General features: G+C 36.0%; 1 protein-coding gene across 1 annotated transcript in view; it reads right to left on the bottom strand.

Moving 5' to 3' along the window:
* NCOR1 (nuclear receptor corepressor 1) overlaps positions 1 to 22,715 on the bottom strand; it is a 75,599-nt gene that overhangs the window by 31,723 nt on the left and 21,161 nt on the right. Inside the window, exons 6-18 of the mRNA XM_009328641.1 lie at positions 21,185 to 21,298; positions 18,580 to 18,636; positions 18,063 to 18,115; positions 16,132 to 16,198; positions 14,950 to 15,122; positions 12,801 to 12,891; positions 12,077 to 12,255; positions 11,553 to 11,607; positions 10,650 to 10,751; positions 3,892 to 4,022; positions 3,157 to 3,374; positions 1,404 to 1,466; positions 601 to 740 (exon numbers count right to left, since the gene is read on the bottom strand). Coding sequence (XP_009326916.1) covers positions 601 to 740; positions 1,404 to 1,466; positions 3,157 to 3,374; positions 3,892 to 4,022; positions 10,650 to 10,751; positions 11,553 to 11,607; positions 12,077 to 12,255; positions 12,801 to 12,891; positions 14,950 to 15,122; positions 16,132 to 16,198; positions 18,063 to 18,115; positions 18,580 to 18,636; positions 21,185 to 21,298 — 1,443 coding nt within the window. The remainder of the gene's footprint in view (positions 1 to 600; positions 741 to 1,403; positions 1,467 to 3,156; positions 3,375 to 3,891; positions 4,023 to 10,649; positions 10,752 to 11,552; positions 11,608 to 12,076; positions 12,256 to 12,800; positions 12,892 to 14,949; positions 15,123 to 16,131; positions 16,199 to 18,062; positions 18,116 to 18,579; positions 18,637 to 21,184; positions 21,299 to 22,715) is intronic.

Here is a 22,715-nt window from a genome sequence, read left to right as displayed (position 1 = left end):
CTTTCAAATTCAGGCCAGCTTTTGCTGATCCTGAACAAAAATAAGTTTGGGAACAAACCACTGTCTCAAGATATGTTTGGGGGACAACAGAACTACTGCAGCAACCACAGACACTGATGCTCTTCACTTCAGTGAGAGAACACTAGGATAACACCGCAGTTTAGAGGATTCCACACTCAGGATTCTACTTTAGATGCCCCAAAACTTTCAGTTCCGGGTCTTCTACCAATTCTCCTGCTCTGTTTTGTAAGCTTAGTACTTATTGTGCTTCAAGGTAACTGTTCTACAGCACTGACCTGAACTTCTATAGTTGCTGGTGTACTGATAAGGAACGTGGTTTTCAGAGCACTAAAGAATTCTTCGGGCTTGAGCGTTCTATCTGATAGAAATTTTTCTATTGCATTTTAAAGCAAGAACTGATTAGTATCACAGGTCAGTGAGCATAAGCTGCCTTTTCTAGGAGATTTTTGTCACAACACAAAAACAAGTAGAAAAGGAAACAAGTGCTGATTGCAAAACAGTCTTAGTGAAGCGTGATGAATGACTTCAGAAAGATGCCAAGTTTTCCCCTGCAAAATATTCAATGCCCACTGTACTTACCTTCTGTTTGTGCTGTTGAAGGAGGCTGTCCAGATTGTGTCTCCTTTTATAGTTGAAGTAGAAGTTCTTACACTGAGCTTCACTTTTCGTCCCAACCATTTTGGCAATCGCTGCCCAGTTTCGTCCATGTTCCACTAGGCCTGTTCAAACATATAAGAACCAATATTTACTATGATAAATAATTCAGCTATCCAAACCCAAATAAATGGAACAACAATGCCTATGGGAAGGTAAGATCAGAAGTACTGCTGTCCTTAAGAGAACACTCACTATGACAATGTATTTGATAACTACTTAATGGGGCAAAAAAAAGCTGTGTCAACTTGAATGTCTGCTTATGAAGCCTTCAGACTTAACTCTTTGCTGTTGCTAATATGTAACACCTCTGCTAAAATATTGATTTTATGCATAAAATTTACCGGTAACAGTATCTGCCAAATGAATAGACAAGTTATAAATTACAACAGGAATTTTTGTAACTTATAAACACATTACTTGGAAAATTTACATATGACATACACAACTTCACATCTGTTTCACAGACTTCCGTGGACCAAGTACAACATCAAACAGTTCTAAGTAGCCCATATGAAAAAAGTCAACATGAGTCTCAAAAAACTGATTTTGTCTGTTAAAGATGTTTGCTTTTTTTTTTAAAGAAAAAAACAACAGCAAGTTTCAAATTATTCATTCAGCGTAGTGTTGCAAAAAATCACAGCACTCATATTCAGTAATTCAGTAAATTATTGTAATTTTGTAAATACAAGTATTCAGAAATAAGTCAAAAGCTTTACAAGGTTTACCTTTCTTAGCAACTTCCATTTCTTCTTCTGTCCAGCGGGATGTCTCCACAGGCTCTGCCGAAGCTGAAAGAGAAAAAGACACTGATCAGAGAAAAGACCAGGATTCACTATTATAGCACCAATCATGCATCCCATAGTCAACTACTCTATTTACATTAAGGCTTGTTCAAGTCACTTGGGGAAGCTACTCTTGTCAGTGGGAAGTAGTCAGTCTCCATTACACCAAGTTAGAGATACAGTAGGAACCACCGCAATCTCAGCAGAGCAAACTGTTCAAAACTACTCTGTCTACAAAACTATGATTAATTATCTGTCAGGGAAGACTTGTAAGTAACTTAGATGTATTTATCACTAAAATTTTATTTAAACTGTCAATAATTACCATCAACTACTAAAAGCAGCAATCCAACACGCTATAAGCTAGTTCTATCTTATTGCACTGAATGCTGTGGAAAGGACTGAAATGGTTATTTATTGGTTAGTGGGTATCTACTATTCTTATTATTACTATTCTTATATTCACTGTCTCCTACTGGACAAACAGAGAAAAATAAAAGAAACCAAAAAAACCAGTAAGCAAAACCAAGCAGAAAACTAAGTATGATTCAATGCAAAATACTTTTCATTCATGTATCTGGATTTGATATCACTCTGTTTAAATTTCTGAATGGCATTAAGCTGCAACAGCCTCCATTTCCTTTTCGTAAAACCTGCCATTACGCATAGCATGCAACATGGACCCTTCAAAAACTTCAGTTAACAAACAATAAAAGTAGGACACTATAAGGTATCTGATCCACTGAAAAACTATTTTGGATTTTCCAGAAAACCCTGCAGAAATGGTTTAAAAAAAAAACCCAAAAGCAAAAAACAGCCTTAGTCTAGCTGCTGACAAAACCCCACCATATCAACTGAGCAAGAATGCCTGTCACAATCTCTGATGTTTCCAGTTAAACAAGAACTAATTTGCCCACTTACTCTGTTCTTCAGGATATGCAGAACATCTGAGCAACAAAAGAGTTGTTACAAATTCTAGAATAGCAGCTGCCTGTAACTACCAAGTTGAAGAGCTATGAGCAAACAACTTTGCCACAGCAGAGCGCTGCAAGGAAAAAAAAAATCTGCCCCGCCATCCTGGATAATTATTTACTAGCCACAAGGTATTCTGTTTGCTAGTATTTCTGCACCACCACAAATTATGTCAGTCTTTTCAGAAATGCAGCCAGAGATAGCGTAGTCTTTTCTAACCATACGTGCCAAGAAAGTAACATTTTATTTTAAAGAAGTCTCTTGCCATCTAATGCAGAAACAACAACAACAAAAACAACTTGCTAGGATCTATTTCAGATTATGAAACTCCCTGAAGTACTCAAATATCAGGCCTACTCATTTAACAATAACCTCTATGAACTACAGCCTGTAAGTCAATCTGTGTCAAAGGCATTTGGATCTCTACAGATCCATCATTAACCCTGCAAAGAGAGAAAACGCAGTTGTCATAGAAAGGCTGAACTGCCTTTTTTTCCCCCGTATGGTTCTAACGGAGTCAACTGATAACACATACTATTCATGAAGTTACACTCGTCAAGTTTAACAGTACCACACAGTCACAAAATTATGAGCAGGCCTAAGAATTAAGATGTAATACTAAAAAGGAAAAAAAAAGTGCACTGCATGCACAGAAGACAGCCTTATGTCAGTGAAGAGCCTCACGAGCAGATGGGTCCCCAAGTGTCCTACAAATGCTACTCACAAGGTTCTGGTGGGGGTGGAAGAGGCGGTGGTGGTTCTTCAGTGGCTGCAGCTGCAGCAGCATTTGCTTGTGCAGCTTCATTTGTCATTGATCTGGTGATTCTGCCCTTACGACGACCTTGACTATTGGCAGTTTTTCGGCCCCTAGGAGTGGCCTGCTCCCTTTCCTCTGTTTCCTCTGGTGCAACTTCAGTTTTGTCCTTTTCTTTGGTATTCTCTCTGGGAATAGTTAAAATATAATTCAGTCACATTCAGATAGCCATTATAGGCAGATATTCCTGAATATGGAGGTAAAAAAACCAAAACAAACCCAAACAATGAAACTCAAACCACAAACAAAACTCCACAAACCCAAAAGATGCCTTTAGTGAAACAATTCACTTGCTGCCCACAATTTAGAGTTGCTAGAGAATAACATAGATACATGATATTATCAACCTCAAAGAAAATACGAACACTGTGATAGAACATATGAAAAAACCCCAAACTAACAAGATACGAAAATTATTACATGTGCAAAAAAAATAATCGCATGGCTTTTTCCACCAGTCTGATTAGTTCAGCAAGACAGAGAAATTGGTATGTCCAAAAAAAAATTTTAATGCACAAAACCTAACCTAAACAGCAAGAGATTTCAGTCCGGATTTCACTGTCAGGCTAAAGTGAATCCCGTTCTGATCTTTGCAAAAAACTGCAATCTAGAGTGACTTAATGCATTTTCAGTACATATACTTACTTAGATTCTTCCTTCTCATCCTTTTCCTCCTCATCTTTCTTTTCCTCCTCTTTTTTCTCTGCTTTTTCTGCTTTTTCCTCTTCTACCTTTTCTTCTACCTTTTCTTCTTGAGAAGGACGAGCAATTTGTTGCTGAAATGAAATGGCATTTACACATTATAACAACTTGATCACACAAAGGTGTAGCAACTTGTACTCAGAGCAGCAGAAACAGTGATGCTGCTTTACCTTCCACTTAATAATATTCCAAGTTACAGTCACTGCACACCGGTCAACATAACAGTAATACGCCTCTGCCAAAAACTGTAACACCTCTCTGCACCCTAAAATCATAATGAACGTGATGTTCCAGGCATTATCTCCCAGATTTCAGAAGTCCCCTTTGCCACAGAATACGCAGTTTCTATATATTAGCTGTATATCCTCAGTACCTCTCAGTTTATTTTTTTCTTATGTTTCTTCTGGTCAGCTGCCCCATTCAGATACAGTATTTTGTCTTATAAATTCCATGGAGGTCCAGGCTTCTTTTGCAAAGTGAGCACAGAGGTGATAACGTACACATACATGTGTCAACAAATACATGCACTGTTGTATGCCACACTAAAAATGAACAGCTACATTTTAAAAGTGCTTAGAGAGGTCTGACCAACATTCTTGCATAGTAATGGCGTTGCTGCTTTCAAACTTTATTTTTAACGTTGTCCATTTTAAAATAGTGAAACCTGATAGCTCACAACTTGGAAGCAGAAGATCTTGTAGCATAAACATTAAGACCAACTCTAAGCCATCTTCTCAAAACTGTTGTTAGTAATTAAGAAATATAATTATTCAAAAACTTGGGTCAGAAATTTTAGACTTGTTTCCAGTGAATTTACAGAAGGAAAATTATAGCCTAGAATTATTTATTTATTTCTTAAACTATAGTCTTTACTGAGATGATAGTTTTACAAGCACATAAGCACTGACAAATGACAAAATAATTACCATTACACGTTATTATACTAAGAAAACTGCACAAAACACTATTTACGCGTTCTCTGTTAAGGGACTCTCGCTCCTTATCTTTCAAAGCAATCCAGATGACTACCATGTGCAAGGGTATCTCATTTTAGAAGGCACATAAATTTGATTTAAACTTTCCAGAAGATACCATCTGCTTCAAACAGGAATTAATGGAAGAAATTTCTGTTACTTAATGTTATCACACAGAATTACCAGCATGGTCCCTTACAGCTGCTAAAAAAACAAAATTAAAAAAAATAAACTAAAAAATGTAAGAAAAATTTGTTGCATTGTTTTTGCTATTCCTTATCACACAAAAATTAAAATAGCCTTGGCATTCCCTGACTTTGCTGTTAGAGGTGGCCTAACATTAGACAAGACAAATACCCTGTGATGTTTTAAGAAAGCATTAGAGAAATGACACTGCTCATACAGAAAAAAAACCCCAAGTATTAGGAAAGTTCTATCAAATGTGGCTACAGAAAAGATTTCCTTAAGTTTTAGTGTTGTAACCCTCCCTAAATATATTTAGGAGCCTAAATATTGCTTTTTGCCATCCACAATGATGTATCTGCACGTGGTTAAAACATCTTGCTTTCCAACGCTGCTGAATTTCTATGTCCACAGCTCACCTGCAAATTCCTTCCTCTCCAGGTTAAGATACCAAGCAGCAGTTGGCTGCCACTAAATAAATCATGTAACCCACTCCCCAAATTCCCAGAACCCTTACGTGAAGCAAATGGTAAATGAATTAATTTTCCTGATGGGCCTCAAAACCCAGCAACCCCCATCAAGCATCTAGGGCTTAATCCATATTGCCCATTCACACGGAACAGTATCTGTAACAAGGTGATCTGAGTGCCACAGAAAAATCCAAGTGTCCTGTACCAGGCACCATACAAGAATGAGAAAAGAAAGCCTGAGGCTGCAGGCGAGGTTATAGCGGGCAGGACTTCAGTTAAAGGTGAGGGGAGAGGGAGGAGGAAGAAAGAGCTCTCTTCCTCCTCTCTGAAAATACCTAAGTTGATTTAAAATGCATTATTACAGTTTAAATTCTGCCTTAAATATGTTTTCATAAGAAACTACGGAACGTAAGAGAGGGTGGGGAGTCAGATATGGCCACACAGAGGGAACCACTCACAGAAGTTTACACTGAAGGGGCTTGAATAGGTTAATCAAACCACCTCCGTCAATGGAGTCACCCTTTCAGAAGAACAGCAATACCCAGATGCTCTCCACTCAAATTTGGTGTGTGCAGAACCGACTTGTTCCTTACTGGGCATTAGATTCTGCAAGTCAACCTTAAAAAGCAAAATACATGTAATATTTAGATAAAGCTACCTTTAAAATAAATACCCAAAGTACACCTGGCAATTCACAGAAGGACAAGGACAGAGACCTACAAGATTGCTGTTCTAGGACTTTATTAACTCAGAGTTTACAGTCCACTGAAAAATTCCTCAAAATAGGCTTTTCTTTTTCACAGAGGAACCAACCTTCCTATAAGTGTAGCAGCAGGTGTCACTGTTTCACTGACAAAACTGAGGCTGGAAATAGTCACAGAAAGGACTTGTTTTTGACATTTTAATAATGTGAACTGGAGCAGAAAACCCTAACACTAACCACTATCATCTTGCTGCAAATTATTAGCATTTAAGATGCTGGCATTACTTGGTTATGCAAAAACTTCCTTCAGGCCAGATGTCAGAGACATGCTAAGATAAATTATTTCCGTCGTGCTAGATAGATTGGCCTCAAAAGCAAGGATTTAAAAATCGCATTTTCAGAAGAAAAAAAATTTTAAAAAATTTGTATTTTACATATAATCTATTTACAAAACAGTTACTGAAAATCCTGTGTTCTTTTTGCCTGGCTAACTTAACATCACACTTTGTAAATAACAGGATTCTCTGTTTCACAGTGAATTTATTTAACATGCATAATCAATAGGTCAAGTGCAGGTTAAACACAAACCTTAAAACAGTTGAAGCCTCGGTCAGCGACGTACCTGCACATTCATCTGTTGGTCAAAACTTTTACTATCCAGGCAAGGGGACGGGCTTTAATTCAGGGTACGATTCAAAAGGACAAAAACCACACCAGCACCGACATCACACAGCTCTTTAGCAGAGGCTGCCTGACCCAGCAACGTGTTTATTCCAGGAAATTGTGTCATTCTGCCACTTAAGCTGCCTACAGCAGAGTTGCCCATCTCACATACAACCTTCTAATCTCACCGGGGTCACCCGAGGTAATCCCCACCGAGCTCGGCTTGATTGGCCGTCACAGACATACAGCAAATTTCTGTCTAGTCAGATCACTGGACTGTACCACCTGCTGCAAAGGCACACAGCTTGATCCACAGACAGGCGTTTCTGCTGACCAGGCAGCCAGACCACAGAAACGCACCCCTTACCGACTACCGCTTTGCTACCAAATTTCAATGAAAAACTTTACTCGGAGAGAACCTCCTTGCAATGAGTTATTTAAGGAACTCTCTATAATCAATGCAAAAGCATCATATAGCCATGCTTTCTTCCAATACAATGTTAAAAACTCGCTCTTCATTTGAGAAGTCACATTTGGTTTAAGATGCACTTGTTTAGTTGCCTCTGTGAGCATTCTGGAATGGTTTAGGTAGCACTTTACAAAAAGGCCATTCTAGACCTATTTGAGGACAAAAATGTATCAGAATTCAATAAGCCTTACATCTCTTAACTTGACGTGCCTTAATCTAGCATTCAGATTCTCTAAAATAAAAGCCCCCCACACTGAAACTTGAGTCAAGTTGTACTCACTACATTCTCTGAAGGATTTCAACATCATTACCATGATTAATATCTTCTCCACTGCAATATTCCATTTGCTTGCCTTCTAATTTACAAAAATACATGAACTATTAAGAGTTTAAGCTGAAGCACCTGTTATCGGCCTAAGCACATCTTGGAGCACATCATAAATCTTACACGACTTGCGTTTGCCAATCAGCAAGGAAGTTTTGGGTTGCTACTCAGATACGAAAAATATCAGCTTCAAACAAAGCTGGGGTGTGGGAGGGAGAGGGGGGATGAATTGCATTCTGCAACTGTAAGATAAAAATTCTGGCAAGCAAGGCAGTTCAACACTCAAGTTCTTTTTTACTAGCTGTTATAGATGTTGCTAATTAATCATTAATAAAATTAAGAAACACATATGATTTTTGGTACCATGTAATTCCTTACTACAGTGTTACTAAACACACTAACTACGATATTTCTGAGTTTAAACTTCCAAAAATGGTAAAATTTCCCATTTAGAGTGTTTAGACTATTTCCTTGAGTTTGCAAGTATACCTCAACATTCTTTAGATCTATGAAGCCTGACACTTATCTGCATCCTTAACATAGAGCACACACTAAGCCTGCAAGCCAGTTGCCCGAAGTTTAGCGATCTGCTGTAGTACTTAATGTGGATCAACAACTAGCAATTAAGACCTACAACTCTGCTAAAATTCAAAGAGCAAGCAATTTGAGTTGAATGAACGATGACAGCAGCTTCAGTGTTCCAACTCACGTATTTAGTTATTCACATATAAATCAGTATTCAGAGGAGCAGTTAAAGTCAGGTAGAGCACCTTGGGTTTCCTTTTATAGTGAGCTAAGTTCACAAATCTATAACCTTTTGTACAGGGCTGTAATTAAAGTCTTTCCAATTTATATGTAGTATCCAAGGAAAGCAAACAATTTATGGACTGAGAAATCCATCCAAATTTTGAATTCTACCAGTTCCAATATTCTAAGGTTTAACAATGTTGAAAGACATTCAAATATACAGTTATGATCTTCTGAATATCTCAAAACTTACAGTTACATCACACTACAGCTTGAGCCAGTTCTGTCTCCTCACCTCTTAGAACAGCTAAGAACAGCATACGGCAAAGATATTGCTCAACATGAGTATACTTACTATGATCACACCAGTCTCATTTTACACTGGAATATGAAACTGAGACACTTAAAATGGCAGCATTATCTGCGTTTAGTGTCCACAGTGATTGTCTACATTTTGGACAATCCAGTTTATTTCCATCTTCTTTGTATTTGCCATACAGCCATACTTCAGTCAGAATCTTTCGCCATCACTAGTCACACAACAATACACCTTCCCTATTAAAAAGCATTATTAGGCTTAGAAGGTCTAACAGAAGTTCTGGCAAAATACAGGATATTTCCAGTATTTCTCCCATCACAGCAGTTCACAATTAGTCAAAGCAGAAGCTCTAAATCCCGTGCATAACGAAAGTGACCTTATCCCAAGCAAACCACAATTTGTGGGGTACAGACAAGTAAGTCTTCTGTGACATGATCTCTTCTCTTAGAACACCAGGCCATAATTTAAAAGGTTTAAGTATATCAGCACCATAGAAGCACAACATGACGACCGTTTCTAGTGAACAGGATCAACTTATCAACTGAAGCTGTTTGCAGCAATTTTCTTTTATAGAAAAAAATACATTTACTGGGACTCCAGAAAACTTACATTATTTGAAAAGAGGACTCACATATCCTGAAGTGTAATATTTACTTAATTTGCTGTTTTGCAGTTCCGTACAGTTTTGTGCAGTCACAATACCTCAAAGTTTCAACAATTTTCTCTTTGGTATCGCTGCTGAGATATGACTAAATCCAATAACCCACAACTCTTCAGATTTTAAGGTCTGTGGATTTCTAAAACCCTGAATTTGAGAGGGCCCTCCCTCCCACCCCCACCAAGCTTCATTTCCAACAACGCACTGGGTGTTTCTTCAGCACATCACACCTATACCGTTTTCCAGCTGTTAAATTCATTTTAAGGATACAAACTCAAAATACCTGCAGGCTTGGTTGTGACATCTATTACTCTGTTCATGTACTTTATTTCATATATGGCCTTCTTTCCTAACCTCGCCACTGACCTATCTTCCATTCTATTTTCAGTACTTCCTAAATACCTGATAGATGCAAAGGGAATCAGAATGGGAAGAGCAGGGAACATGTTCAGTGAACACACAGCACTCCTCCTGCTTTCTTTAAAAAAATTACATTAAAAAAAAAAATCCAAAGTTTCTTAATTTTTTTGTTTGTTTGTTTTCCAATATCCACATTAACCCTGGTAGCCTAGCAAACGTATTTATATGCTTTTTGTACATAATATGATGTTCTTTTCCCCTCCAAAGACTTCCAAAACTTCCAAAAGAATACTTCCTGAATCAGCAGAATTTTTTATTTGCATGCATTAAATTGGTCTCTTTCTTCTTGCTGTTAAGTTCCAGTTTGACTTTGAGCCTGACCACCAAATAAAGATCACTAATAATTTCTGCTTTTTGAGAAACACTGACATTATGAAGTGATTATATATTTTCCACTGCAAATCACATGCTAAACCTAATTTCTGTTGGCCTCAACATAGGATTTAACGATGGATTCAACTTCAATGTCGAATGTCTATGGCAGGGTCCTCAAATAAAATGAACTGTCATATGAAAAAAAAGTCACAAATGTGCAGAGGAAGAAGATATTCTACAGAATTAAAAAAAAAACAACAACTAACCAAGAACACCCTTGAGGTCAGGATTACTTAAATTTAAAAAGGGCAAAAATGCAGTAAAGGAAAAATAATTGTTTTTCTTTTTTTTCCCCTCTCATGCACATAATATACTTGCTATATTGGATTGTAAGACGATTGTAAATATGAAGCAATAAAATAACAATATCCAAGTGATTAATGAATTTAAGTTACCTGGTTTCTTCCTCTGCGTTTACCATAATTCCTTCGCACAAGGGCTTTATAATTTTCATTTTTCTTGGTCAAATAATAATATAATACACAGTCGGGAACATTCTAAAGTGAAAAATAAAATTTAAAAAAAATTAGGTTTTACTGCTATAAAAAACACGTTCTTAGTATTTAATTTCTCTCAACACTCAATTCAGCCCCTAGACTAAAATAAAACTCTATTAGATTTGTTTGCTCAGCAGGGAAGTGAATTCACAAATATAACAATATAACTATGCATAAAATTATGGCGTTAAACACAAGTCTCATTTATTTATAATATCCCTCAGCTACTTCAGCCTGCATGATTTAATCTATACTAGACATTTTGCAAGTTTGAAAGCTTCGATTTATCATAATAGCCGTACGTATTCAAGATTCTGTTCTAAGTCTTAACGAATCCTAATTCGCCATTACTTCTTACATCAGTTCTGCAAAATCAGTTCTAAAGACTAAAATTTGTTCTAAAGACTAATTCAGCCAGCAGTAGGATCCCACTGACTTGAAAGGTGGTGGCAAGATTTCTTAGAGTTAGCACAGTGGCTCAGCAGAGCCAGTTATGTCCTTATCTAAACAGTGAAATAGTTAAAGCAGCTTACCTCCTTCAAAAAGAAAATAAGATCAAAACTAAATGAAGTGCCATTTTCTTTTATTGTTGTCCATAGTGTCATTTCACTAACTTTTGTTAGACGTTGGCATGCATCGATTGTGTTACTGACCAAATATTATAAAATCCCGTCAAAGCAGTAACTTTTTTTGGACTTACAATTTTTTCCAGGAAAAGAAAATGATACTGGGATAAATGACTTACATTTGGAAAGTTAGGGATCCCACCCTAGGCTCTACTTATATTAAAAAAGTTCTTACCTTTCGTTCCAGGTAGGAAGCAATTAGACCAAAGTTCTTGGGATGTTGGACAAACCTTTTATAAATCAGAAATTGTTCAAGTTTAACAGCATAATTCATGATCAAATAAGCAAAGCAGTCTTCCAAACAATCTGTTCCATCAGCAAGCCTTTGATTTACACAACTGAAATTAGTCTAAAAAGCCTAGTTTTCAAATTGTGAAAATTTAGAATTAAGCACTTAAAATTAGCTATTAGCTGATATAATGAGATCATACACCTACTCTTCTCATTTTAATCTTATCACAGAACTAAAGTATTTTTAAGAGAATTTCTTATCTAAGGACTAAATGCATGTGAGCCTACTCAGCTGAAAAATAAGTGGAGAAGTCTAAAACTTTTGCAATATTTCATTCATCCAACTAAGAACATTATCAAATATTATTGCACAAAAGTTCAGCATTCCCGATTTAACTCATGTTTACTGTGCGGTATTTAACTGTCATTTGCAATGTAATAAAAATAAAAGATAAGAAAGCCCATTACTTTTCCTTAAAAATCTCTTTCTCATGGTCGGTCCAGACATTCATGAACTGTCTGTCTTTATAGACTTTCATGGGATCCTCCATCAGACCATTCATATTAATAAACTTCACTCGTCTTTGTTCTGCATCAAACATCATGGGAGGAATGACAGAGAGCTGACGCATTTGTTTTTCATTATTCTACAGGCAAAGAATAAAAGAAAAAGTAAAGAATACAAAAAGTTGCTACTAATGTTTACAGTTCCTGAATTACACAACTCTTTAAAGCTCCACCAGAGTATACGTTAACAGTTAGTTTGAAACTTCTTTTTGTCCACTTCTTAACTCTCCTAGAAATTGTCATTATTCCAATGAACATTTACACAGTCAGCTAAGGAAATGGTGTCGCAAATGATGAAAAACTAAAATGGTGCAGGGTTTTAGAAAGGAAGAGTTTTCACATGTTTGTTAGAGCTGTAAAAAACTAGGTTGTAGCAAGCCTGCAATGAACACAGACACATGAGAAAAATGTAGGACAGATGCAATTAGGAAGCATAAGCCTTAAAAGAAAAGTATTTGTAAGACCTGTTTCAAGCCAAAGTTCACACAGACTCTCTCAAACCAGCCCCCAAAGGTTTCTCTTATCAAAAAACCCCAAACCCTCTGAAAGGGACGTTTCACTGCCAGTAAAAGGATATTGAGTCATTTGCTGTGCTTCTATAGCAAAGTACAGACAATAGCCTCACCTCCTGCTCAGAAAGTCCATCAATGATTTCAGAAATCTCATGTTCGCTTCTAGCAATAGTTGCTGAAAGTCCAGCCCCTCTTTGGCCAACTCTAGAATTAGGGGAAAACAGAAGTAGTAAGGATAAAGTGGAAAATAGCTGTATTTTCAGATTTTGTACACAACAATGACAACCTTCAAAATTCTTTAAAATACTGTTACCAGTCTCCCAAATTAGTTTGTTAGAACTGTGCTTTCTTAAGCAGCGTCAGAGTACAAACTCTGTTCATGTACTGCAATTTCAAACAACTGCTCATTTTTACAGGTGGATTTGTAAAGCTCAGCAAGAAGGGCATGCCTGAGTCAACATCAAAAAAGGAGCGTTACCACTGGTTCCACTGCCAGTAGGTGTTTTAGATACATTAATAGGCTTCTGCTGAGTATGAGAAATGTTCATCAGAGGCACAGAAATCATCACCTTAATTAGTACAACTGATACACTGTGAAAGACAGCTTTTTTATTTTTTTAAGAGAAAAAAAAGTGCATTAAATTTGCCTTTCATCAATTTGGTCAAGTTACTAATACAGCACCGAGACTCATATCAACAAAGGAGAATTTTTAACTTTTGAATTGATGGGGAGAGCTGTCATTTGGAAGAATTTTTCAGCTAGTGATCTTTACACTTAAGAACATCATAATAATATATTACAGCATGTGGGTCAAAAAGCATTTCAGAGATAAAAAAAATCACTGATAATTAGAGAGACAAAAGATCTTCATTTGCTCAAAGATTTTACTGAACTAATCAATTTACACAAAAAAACTGACAAAAAACCTTAGTATTTACACGGCAATAGTATTACAAGCACAGCTATAGACACAGACACCGTTACATTGGAGAACATAAATATAATGTAAAAAGACAGCCCCTTCCCAAGTAGTTTGCAATTGCAAAGATGTGCTATATTCTTCAAGTAAAAGCTTCTTATAGATAGGAGTTCTGTTTTCATTCTAACAATTTACTTCCTTTTCCTCTTTTCTTGAGTCCACAAAGCCAGATCTTGCAGACTTCATGATATATTGCAAACTATCTGCTTTTCCTATGTTTTATGAAGTAAGGGCATTTAGACAGATGGTTAGAAGAGATAATGAGATGAAATCTTTATGGGGCTTGAACTTTCAAAGGTGTATTAAAATGATTTCAAATATTAGATAAACAGATTTGAACACAACTGAATCAAACTTGACCTAATTCTAATTTAAAGCACTACCTACAGTACCGTAGATAAAGCAAACTCTCAAATGAATTGTACTTCATTCCTTTTAAGACTCTTTGTACAGCTTCCATTTAACGAATGTCTGATAGACTAAAATTAAATAATAGGGACTTAATTGTCGTAGCTTGCATACTTCAAAAAGCAAAAATGTCTGGAGTAAAATTACATGGCAAGTACAACAAAAGATCACTCAAATTGTTAATTAAAGAAGTCAAATGATTTTTGAGTGTGTAGGCTAATGAATATAGGGATCGTGAAACAAAGGAGTAACACAGACACCCAGTGACAGAAAACCACTAAGCATAAATCAGGGTGTAAGCCGAAAATGAACAGGCTCACGTGAAGCTGACGCTCCAATTATCTTAAGACCAACTCCACAAACCTCTTTGTGCATCTGAACAGCTTAACTCACATAGTCTCACCAAGCACCACAACCTAACTGGCCTTTGCTAATTAGCTCTTTTTCTGTATTTCTTTTGGAAAATACGGGGTTTGATGGCAGATCTAAAAAGGGGGGTAGGAAAGGAACAATTTAGACATCACTAAAGCAGCCCAAGAGGACACCAAACTGATGAGGCTAGCACCGCTGACAAAGCTGATAGGGAGGGACAGGGAAAGGCGAGACGTTAAGACAGTGGATATACAAGGGATATACAAGAAGGACAATTGCTAAAATCCTTAGGATGTGAAGTCAAACTTGAGCTCAATGCTATGAAACACAGTGAACAAATGAAAGAACACTTTACTTTATCCTGTATGATACACTAATATTCTTTTTTAAGGAATAAAGTGATGAACATAACCATTAAGCTGAACCAATTTTATTATAAATAATTTTAAAACTTAAGTCCTAAGAGATATTTTATAGGAATATTTCAAGTCTATGTTAATACCTTTGGAATCGTTCTTGCTGTTCTCTTTGCTTCCGGATTTCTGGAAATTGTTTTTCATAGTACTCTCTTGTTTTGCTCTCCTTAGCTTTCCTGCGCGGATTATTTTCTATCCTGTCAACTTTTTTCTCCCATGCCTCCATCAGCTGATCATAACGTTGACAGATTTTCTGTTCCTGTCAAATTCCAAAAGTAAACCTTGAACTAAACACAAATACACTAAGTGATCGGTACACATAACACAGCTGGGCTCCATATTTTTCTTGCTCTAGTGGCTTTCCATTTTGAAGATGACATATACCCAATTTTCAGCAGAGAGAAGGTGAGGAAGTGGATATAAAAATGTACATTTTGAATATTACACACTATTTCTTTGCTTTACGCATCACAACGGTATTTGGTAACTGCTATTACTGCCTTCCAGAAATCTCACATCTTCTGGTACCAGGCTTTTAATTAATGGAATTGGTTTAATTTTTATTTATTTTATTTTAAATTTTTAATTAACAGAATGGGGCTGGAATAATTGTAATATGTCATCAAGCTCAGCAATATGTAGGGAGCTGCTCCTACGTAAAAAAACCTAGGACCGTAAGAAGAAAAATAATTCATTACATTTTCATGGTGGAACCTTCCAACTGAATGTATAATCTTCTGCTATTCTTAATAATGAAAATAATTTTTCAGACACCACCCAAAACAGCCTTTTGACTTTGTATGCCACTTGCTACAACAGCATGCAAGAGAAAGCATTAAGTCAATTAATACTGGTATCTAACATACACAAGTTTGATTAAAAATGCTATCTGACGTAAAGAAAAAAAATCAAAGGTGTGCCCCATTTTCTTTCTGATACTATAGCTACTGTACAAGAAAAGAAGTTCAGAGTTTAGCCAGGCATGACAGTTAAAGATTTTCACTGGGTCTCTTCCATTCATACTCTTTAAGAAAAGGAAAGAAAAAAAAGCTTTTTCCTTATTGTACTTTAGATGGTTTTCAGTCAAATAATCAACAAGCCACAGTTACAAAACCTGCAGTTTATTTTCCAGTAAATCAACAAAATTTTAGCTTAAGATCTTATTTTTCTAATCAATGGTATTTACACGACACATTTGGGAATGCAAGTCAAGAATCCAGACAGAAAACCAACCATGTGCTCTTTTTACAAAAACATGGTAGTATTACCCGTTGTTTTCTTGCATGATTTCTTCTTTTAAAGAATAGTATTAGCTTTTTCCTCATCACCTGGTTTCTGGAAAACAAAATTGGGGGCGGGGAGGGGAAGTGAACTACGTAAGAATCAAGCACTTCAAAACTACTCAACAAACCCATATGGATTCTAGATGCCAGATCATTATTATGAAAAATATTTTCAGGGGTAGAAAACAGAGGGAAAATTCCTGATGAAACAATCATCTAACTAATACTGTATTTTATCAGAGAGAAGATTCTTGAAGGTGGCTGGAATAAGCAATCGAGACACAAAAGCTTCCAATTTCAAGCTATGTGCTCCTCTTTGCCACAAGAGAGATAATATGCTAAAATGAGTAAATTTAGCTTAAGATATTATGCTTTGGGAAAAAAAAAAATCTTTGTAATTCAATCCTAAAGTTAAGAGTTTTACAATATATTACTAAAAAATTAAGTATTTTGGAACTGCTATACAGCTATATTTGAAGGAGTGGAGCAAGAAGTACTTCTTTTAAGAGAAGTTTTTAAAGGAGAGTCATCTGTAGGATTTTTTCTGTACTTACAAAATGGTAGTAAAAGTTATAGCACTTAGTAATATGCATGTAACTCACTATGCATTTCTTCACATCTGAAACTGACAATTTATTTCTTCTTTTGTAAAAACTGATAGTACAGAAATTGGTTAATGAATAAATAAATCTTATGAAGACAGTAATGTTCTTCAACAAATTTGAACTGGGATAATCATGCCACATCAGTAAAGTTTGTCTCAAAACCACCAGTATTTGAGTTTCAAAGTGAGACATGAAAGTAAATATTTTCTTCCCAGTTACCATCCTAGAGAAGCCGTGACAAGGCCTTGGTCTTCATAGTTACAATAGAGTGGGATTTCCTCAAAGATAATTTGTAAGAAATATGCACTGTTATGGCAGTTACAATTCAGCAATTATTTTCACCAAAGTCTAGTAGCAATACATAGTTTGAAAATAAGCTGATTTTTGTTGCAATAGAACGATCACTATTCTGGTATTTTATAACATTGTTACAGAGTGAAATCAATACTGGTTTGACATAGCCACATACAAAATAAGATTTTGTTCTACGTTATGAATGACTTTCTGTAGATAAATGAGTTCACCATCACCTTCGCAGAACAGACATTCAGAGTAATCAGATGCAACTTAATGGACATTTGAATTTGAGTACAAATAAGCTTAAACACATTTTAAAATTAATCTATTAAAACTTTATTTCCATTTATAAACAATATTTGCTTCAGTGAACTAAAGAAACTAGCTCATACAAATTTGAGAAACAAATTCTATATTAAAAAAGAAACAAAAAATTCATTTCCCTCAAAATCCACGTTTCTTCCAGAAGACAAGAAGTTTACTTCAAATCACTGAATTTGGTTTGCCCTAAATAGCAAGTAAGTGTAGCATGCAACAACTCTGCCTGCAGCCCATGATAGAAAATGGGTACATGGTTAAGTCAATAAATAAATAGATGACAACAACAACAACAAAATCAGGACTCCTACCATTTATTGACAGCAATAACTTTTGAAACACTTCTTTGAACAGTACATTCAGGAAAAGTTAACTAGGCATATCTAGGTCAAATCTGGTATTTTAGGCTTTGAAAAATATAAGCGTTCCCAACTTAAAAAGTAAGTTTTATGATTTATTTTTATCTTCAAGTTATGATGAAAAGTTACTGTTTCCCTTTGCCTTCAGCACATATAACTCATTTCTTGCAGCACTGTTCTACAACAAAGAAATCGGGAAAATTACATAGACTGGAAGCTTTTAAATATGGTTAAAGTACACACGTCCTATTTGGAAATCACGACAATCAAAAATTTGACTGAACGTTTGAGTCTAGACCCCCTAAATGGCACAATGACAAGATATTAGAGCACTTACGTTTTGATGTTTTCATGGTAGACCTTTGTGTCTGACGGTTGGTTGTAAAGTGGCTACAATTTTGGATTAGAAAGGTACGCTTAGTACTTTTCAATGCAGGTAATTCTAAAAGTATATGCAATATATTTAACAATATTTTAATATTCTGCCAACATTGCACTCAATCTGAGATGCAGCAATCTGAAGGGACTAGAAGACACTCAACACAAAGCACAGATTTCATTACTTAAAATTAGATCATTATAACTACTTACATATATACTTCAATTTTTTCGTATTTCAAACTGTTCTCTCAAATAGACGCAAATTTATTTTAAAAAATTACACTTATGCGCCCAATCAGTTCATTCAAGCCCCAATTCACCAGTATATTTAAACACACACTTCTTTTATACATAAACATAGAAATACATCCGTTTACTACAACAGAATTACAGACATGAAAGCAACACTGGCAACACAGAAAATAGAACAAAAGGGGAAAAAAAAACCAAACCCAAACAAAACCACAACTTACCAGTTCAACTTTTGGACCAAGACCTTCAAAAATCTTGTGAGCTTCTTCTGCTTTTTTCTGCAAATAAGGTTTTTTGTATAGTCTAAGTAAATCATCTGAAGTTAGTGTCAAAAGTGTATCTGAACTCTTTCACTTATGCTAGCTGCTAAACCCCTGTGTGATCACACTATGTCCTTTTTAACCTATTTCTGCAACGTTGCCTCAGCAAATCAAGAAACCTGTACCTGAATTGTGCAGTTACTACTCTGATCTCCATGTCTGGAAGCTGATAGAACATAAAAGCAGAAACTGACCTCTGCAGTTCAAAAAGAACATGCATTTAATAAATAATACAGCAAATAATTATTAAGAGGAAGAAAGGTGTCCAGTAAAACAAAGTATAGCTAGCTTTGAAAAATGGAATTAAGAGACTAAAATTCCCCAATCACAAAGTCTGGGAGTGTGAATCAATGTGTACATACACACACACAGAAGTATGTCAAAGATTCTCCTTCCCTCACACTAGACAAAGACCCCAAAATAATTCTGACCCTAAAGGAGGAAGCACTGGGTAAGACAGTTGGCTTTCACAAATTCATTTCATGCCTGTACAATCTTCCAAAGCCCTTTGTCAGCAGACAAGGCTATCTGAAATGACCCAACACGCTAATTCAAATTTGCTTCTTTCCCCCCAATAGTTGTATGAGCTAGCCCTAAGACATCTGCAAAGAAAAATGTAGGAGAAACTAATCCATAAAGCAGTTATTATTAGAAAGTGTTCTGCTAAGTTCTAACCTCTTTCCATGTAATTTCAATCTTGAGAAATTCTTCGTAACTCATAGCTGTATGAAATAATTACATATCAAGGAAATATTATAGTATTACCCTGGTAGAATGGTTTTTCTGGTCTCAAAACATTTAAAACTGAATTCTAGCCCTATTACTGTAACCAAATTTTAGCCAACAGTAGTTGAATATTAAAAGTAATTATCCTAAACTGCATGGTTTGAAGATGAAAGCTGTCAAGTGGACTGTCCTCTTGTACAACTGTAGACTGAAAGATACCAAAGAAGTGCTATGTACACAAATGGCTTAACACATCTTTAATAACCCTTTAAATAAGACAGTGAGTATTGACACGTGCTATTTGTATTAAGCCACATCAATACTGCCATTCTACAGTACATGTAATTCCTGATATGAGAACTCAAACCAAGTGCTAAATGGATTCATAAACACATCAGGTTTGCTAATTCCCTCATATATAGAATACTACATGAAGAGCTACACAGACAGAAGCAGCTAATAGATGACTATACACTGACACATGTTACTCCAACTCAGGCAACATAAAAATGGGTTTCCCCCTCTACTGGCACATACACAACATGGGGAATGCAATAGCAAGTTTAAAATTCTGTTGTAAAACCCACCTGTAACCAGAGTTAACAGAGAAAGAGCTGCACAGCAGCCCACTAAGATGTCTTCAAATTCACACAGTTTTGCCTACCACCCAACATGCAACTCAACTTGATGAAGTCTTGTAAGGTGATTGTATGATTTTAATAATTTTTAATTACATTATAGTGTGAAAGAGACTTAAAACGGTAAAACTGGTTTGTAACCCGAAGTAAACATATTGCTGTACATTGGTTACATCGGGTTTTATAACATAATAATTGCCCTAATGTCCTGTATTAAGTAAATACATCAAATTTCACAGACAACTGGGGGAAGGGGAGAACAGGCTGCATGGAACACTTGGGACACAGTTCTACTGTATAAAATCTAGTATTGTGTTGCAGTTTTTTACCATCTCAAATTTTCAGAAATAGTCTATTGTAATAGAAGTTAGCTGTTCCTCTAAACTACAAAATAAAATTGGGAAATTAAACAAATATATACCACTCTCACAAAAGATCATAATACTTTCAAATCCAGCAGATATCCAACTCCCTAATCTCAAACTACCAGGAAAAAAAAAAAAGGCAGGAAGCACTTTGCTACTGTTGGCGGTATTACTGAGCTCTTGTACTTTTCTCATCACTTATGCAACACAAGCTCACAATTCACCTATATACTACTTCTTCATATCCGTTCATTTATGCAAATCTTAAGTGCCAGAAGTCAGAGTTTAAAAAGAAGGCATAGAATCTGACAACATATGCAGTTCTTCCCCTTCAGCTAATTTAAATGTTGGGTCTTCAGCCAAGTTTGTCAGTATGTACGTGAGGAATTCAAGACAAATTTCTGAAGCATTTTTTTATATCTATCTATCTACACACCTACACACACAAACATATATATTTGTGTGTGTGTGAGTGTGTATGTGTCTATATATAGATCTATATCTATCCATCTCAACACAAGGGTTTAGTGATGAGACCCATAGATGTGTTTCCCTAGACTGCTTACAAGATAGAAGAAGGATCCTGTGATCAAGAATAAAAATGTCATGCAAGTGTCTTTCATTTAAAGTAGTAAATGAATATTAAAAGAGGGGTGGGTAAATCAATAAAACAGAAGAAGCAAAAATTGCCCCATGGAAATAAATTAAGACATAACGAATTTTAGCACATTGGGTCAGATTCACAGCTACGCTCAGTCAACTGAAAAGCACGCTTACCCGATTTTCATCGTAAATAATTTGGACAATGCTGCGGTGTTTCTGTTCCACTGGAGGAGGGGAGACAGGCCTCTCTGGCTCTGGAGGCTTAGCAGCTTCTTCTTCAAGTTGTTGCTAAGAGACGAAAGAAAGAAAATCGGCCATCTGAACCATGTTACCCTTACCAGTAATTAGTCACCAGAGATAAAATATGCATCTGATCAACAGTTAGCACTGCCTGTTATTTCTCCTCTTAACTGACAAGGAATGAATGAAATGGTTTTAATGCCAACAGGGACGATAACAAGACTATTTTTTGTACTACTGGTAAACCAAATTACCTGTTTACAAGACTCATCTGCATCGAATCAGACTTGTTTCAGCTTGACATTTAAAGCCACTGTCGCATTGTAATGTATCACTATTTAACCTTAAACAAAAATATTAACTTTGGCAAACAGTTACACCAAACCTGCCTTCTCACAGAGGAAGTAATCCACAGAGCTGCCTTTCTACATTGTAGATATTCAAGAGCCATTATTACTACTGTCTTTTTTTTAAAAAGGTACAAAAGTCCTTCTAATAGTCCACAGAGAACGTCATTCTAAACGTACTTCACAGCAGAAATAAACCACTCCACATATATTGAAGTTCCAAGATTGTTACAATACCAAACAAGCAAAAAAACTTGTAATATTTTCCAAGCTACTACACTGCTGTGATTTGATTTCACATCAAATAGATCTGATTCAGTGACATCTTCATTTTTTAACTGTAAATATCCTTCATCCATGCCTGCCACAAACATACAACAAAGAACTACTGACGCTAGGGATCCATCCTGTCTTACAACACTGGCTAGAATGTGCTATATTGCTGCATAAGAATTCAAAATCTAAAATTTTTGCAGAATGCCATAATAAACAGGCTCAATTATTGCAGGCAACAGCGACTTTGTAATTTTTTAAAGTCAAATCATACTACAAACGTGCACAAAGGAACCTTCATAAACGATATGCATAGTACTTGCTGAATTTGTGGAAAAGTGAACAAACAAAGAGATAAGCATTGTTAACACACAGCCAGGTACTTAGTGACATCCTTTTTTGTTTTTCTGCTGAAGGTCGCTTTACAGGTCATTAAAATTCAGACGCAATTAAATGCTTCCAGACCATAAAAACATACTGCTCCAGAGAGTCGCCTATTTGTTATCCTGGACCTACAAAAGTTAACAAACGCTATAGCATAACTCTTATTTCCTACAGAGTTCCCACTAAAAAAAACTTAAAGCTGGCACTACTTCTATCTGAATCTTTGAAAGTCATAAAAGGAAAAGGAGACAAGGACTTTGGTTTTGCCAATGAATAACAGATGCCGAGATTGAAGGGTGGGTTTAGTTGGCCACAACAGCTACTGGGAAGGCAACAACTACTGCCAGCAAACATCTCCTTTGCTTCCAATAGCTGAAGTGCAGTTCTCTGATGCAAAGCATAGCCATGACTGTACTAAAAAAAGTGGTATCTCCTCCTTATTTTGCTGCTCTCTGTTTACT

The sequence above is a fragment of the Pygoscelis adeliae genome, unplaced genomic scaffold (genome assembly GCF_000699105.1).
Source record: "Pygoscelis adeliae isolate BGI_AS28 unplaced genomic scaffold, ASM69910v1 Scaffold347, whole genome shotgun sequence".
In the NCBI taxonomy this organism is placed as follows: Eukaryota; Metazoa; Chordata; class Aves; order Sphenisciformes; family Spheniscidae; genus Pygoscelis; species Pygoscelis adeliae.
This window is presented reverse-complemented; position numbering and strand designations above follow the sequence as displayed.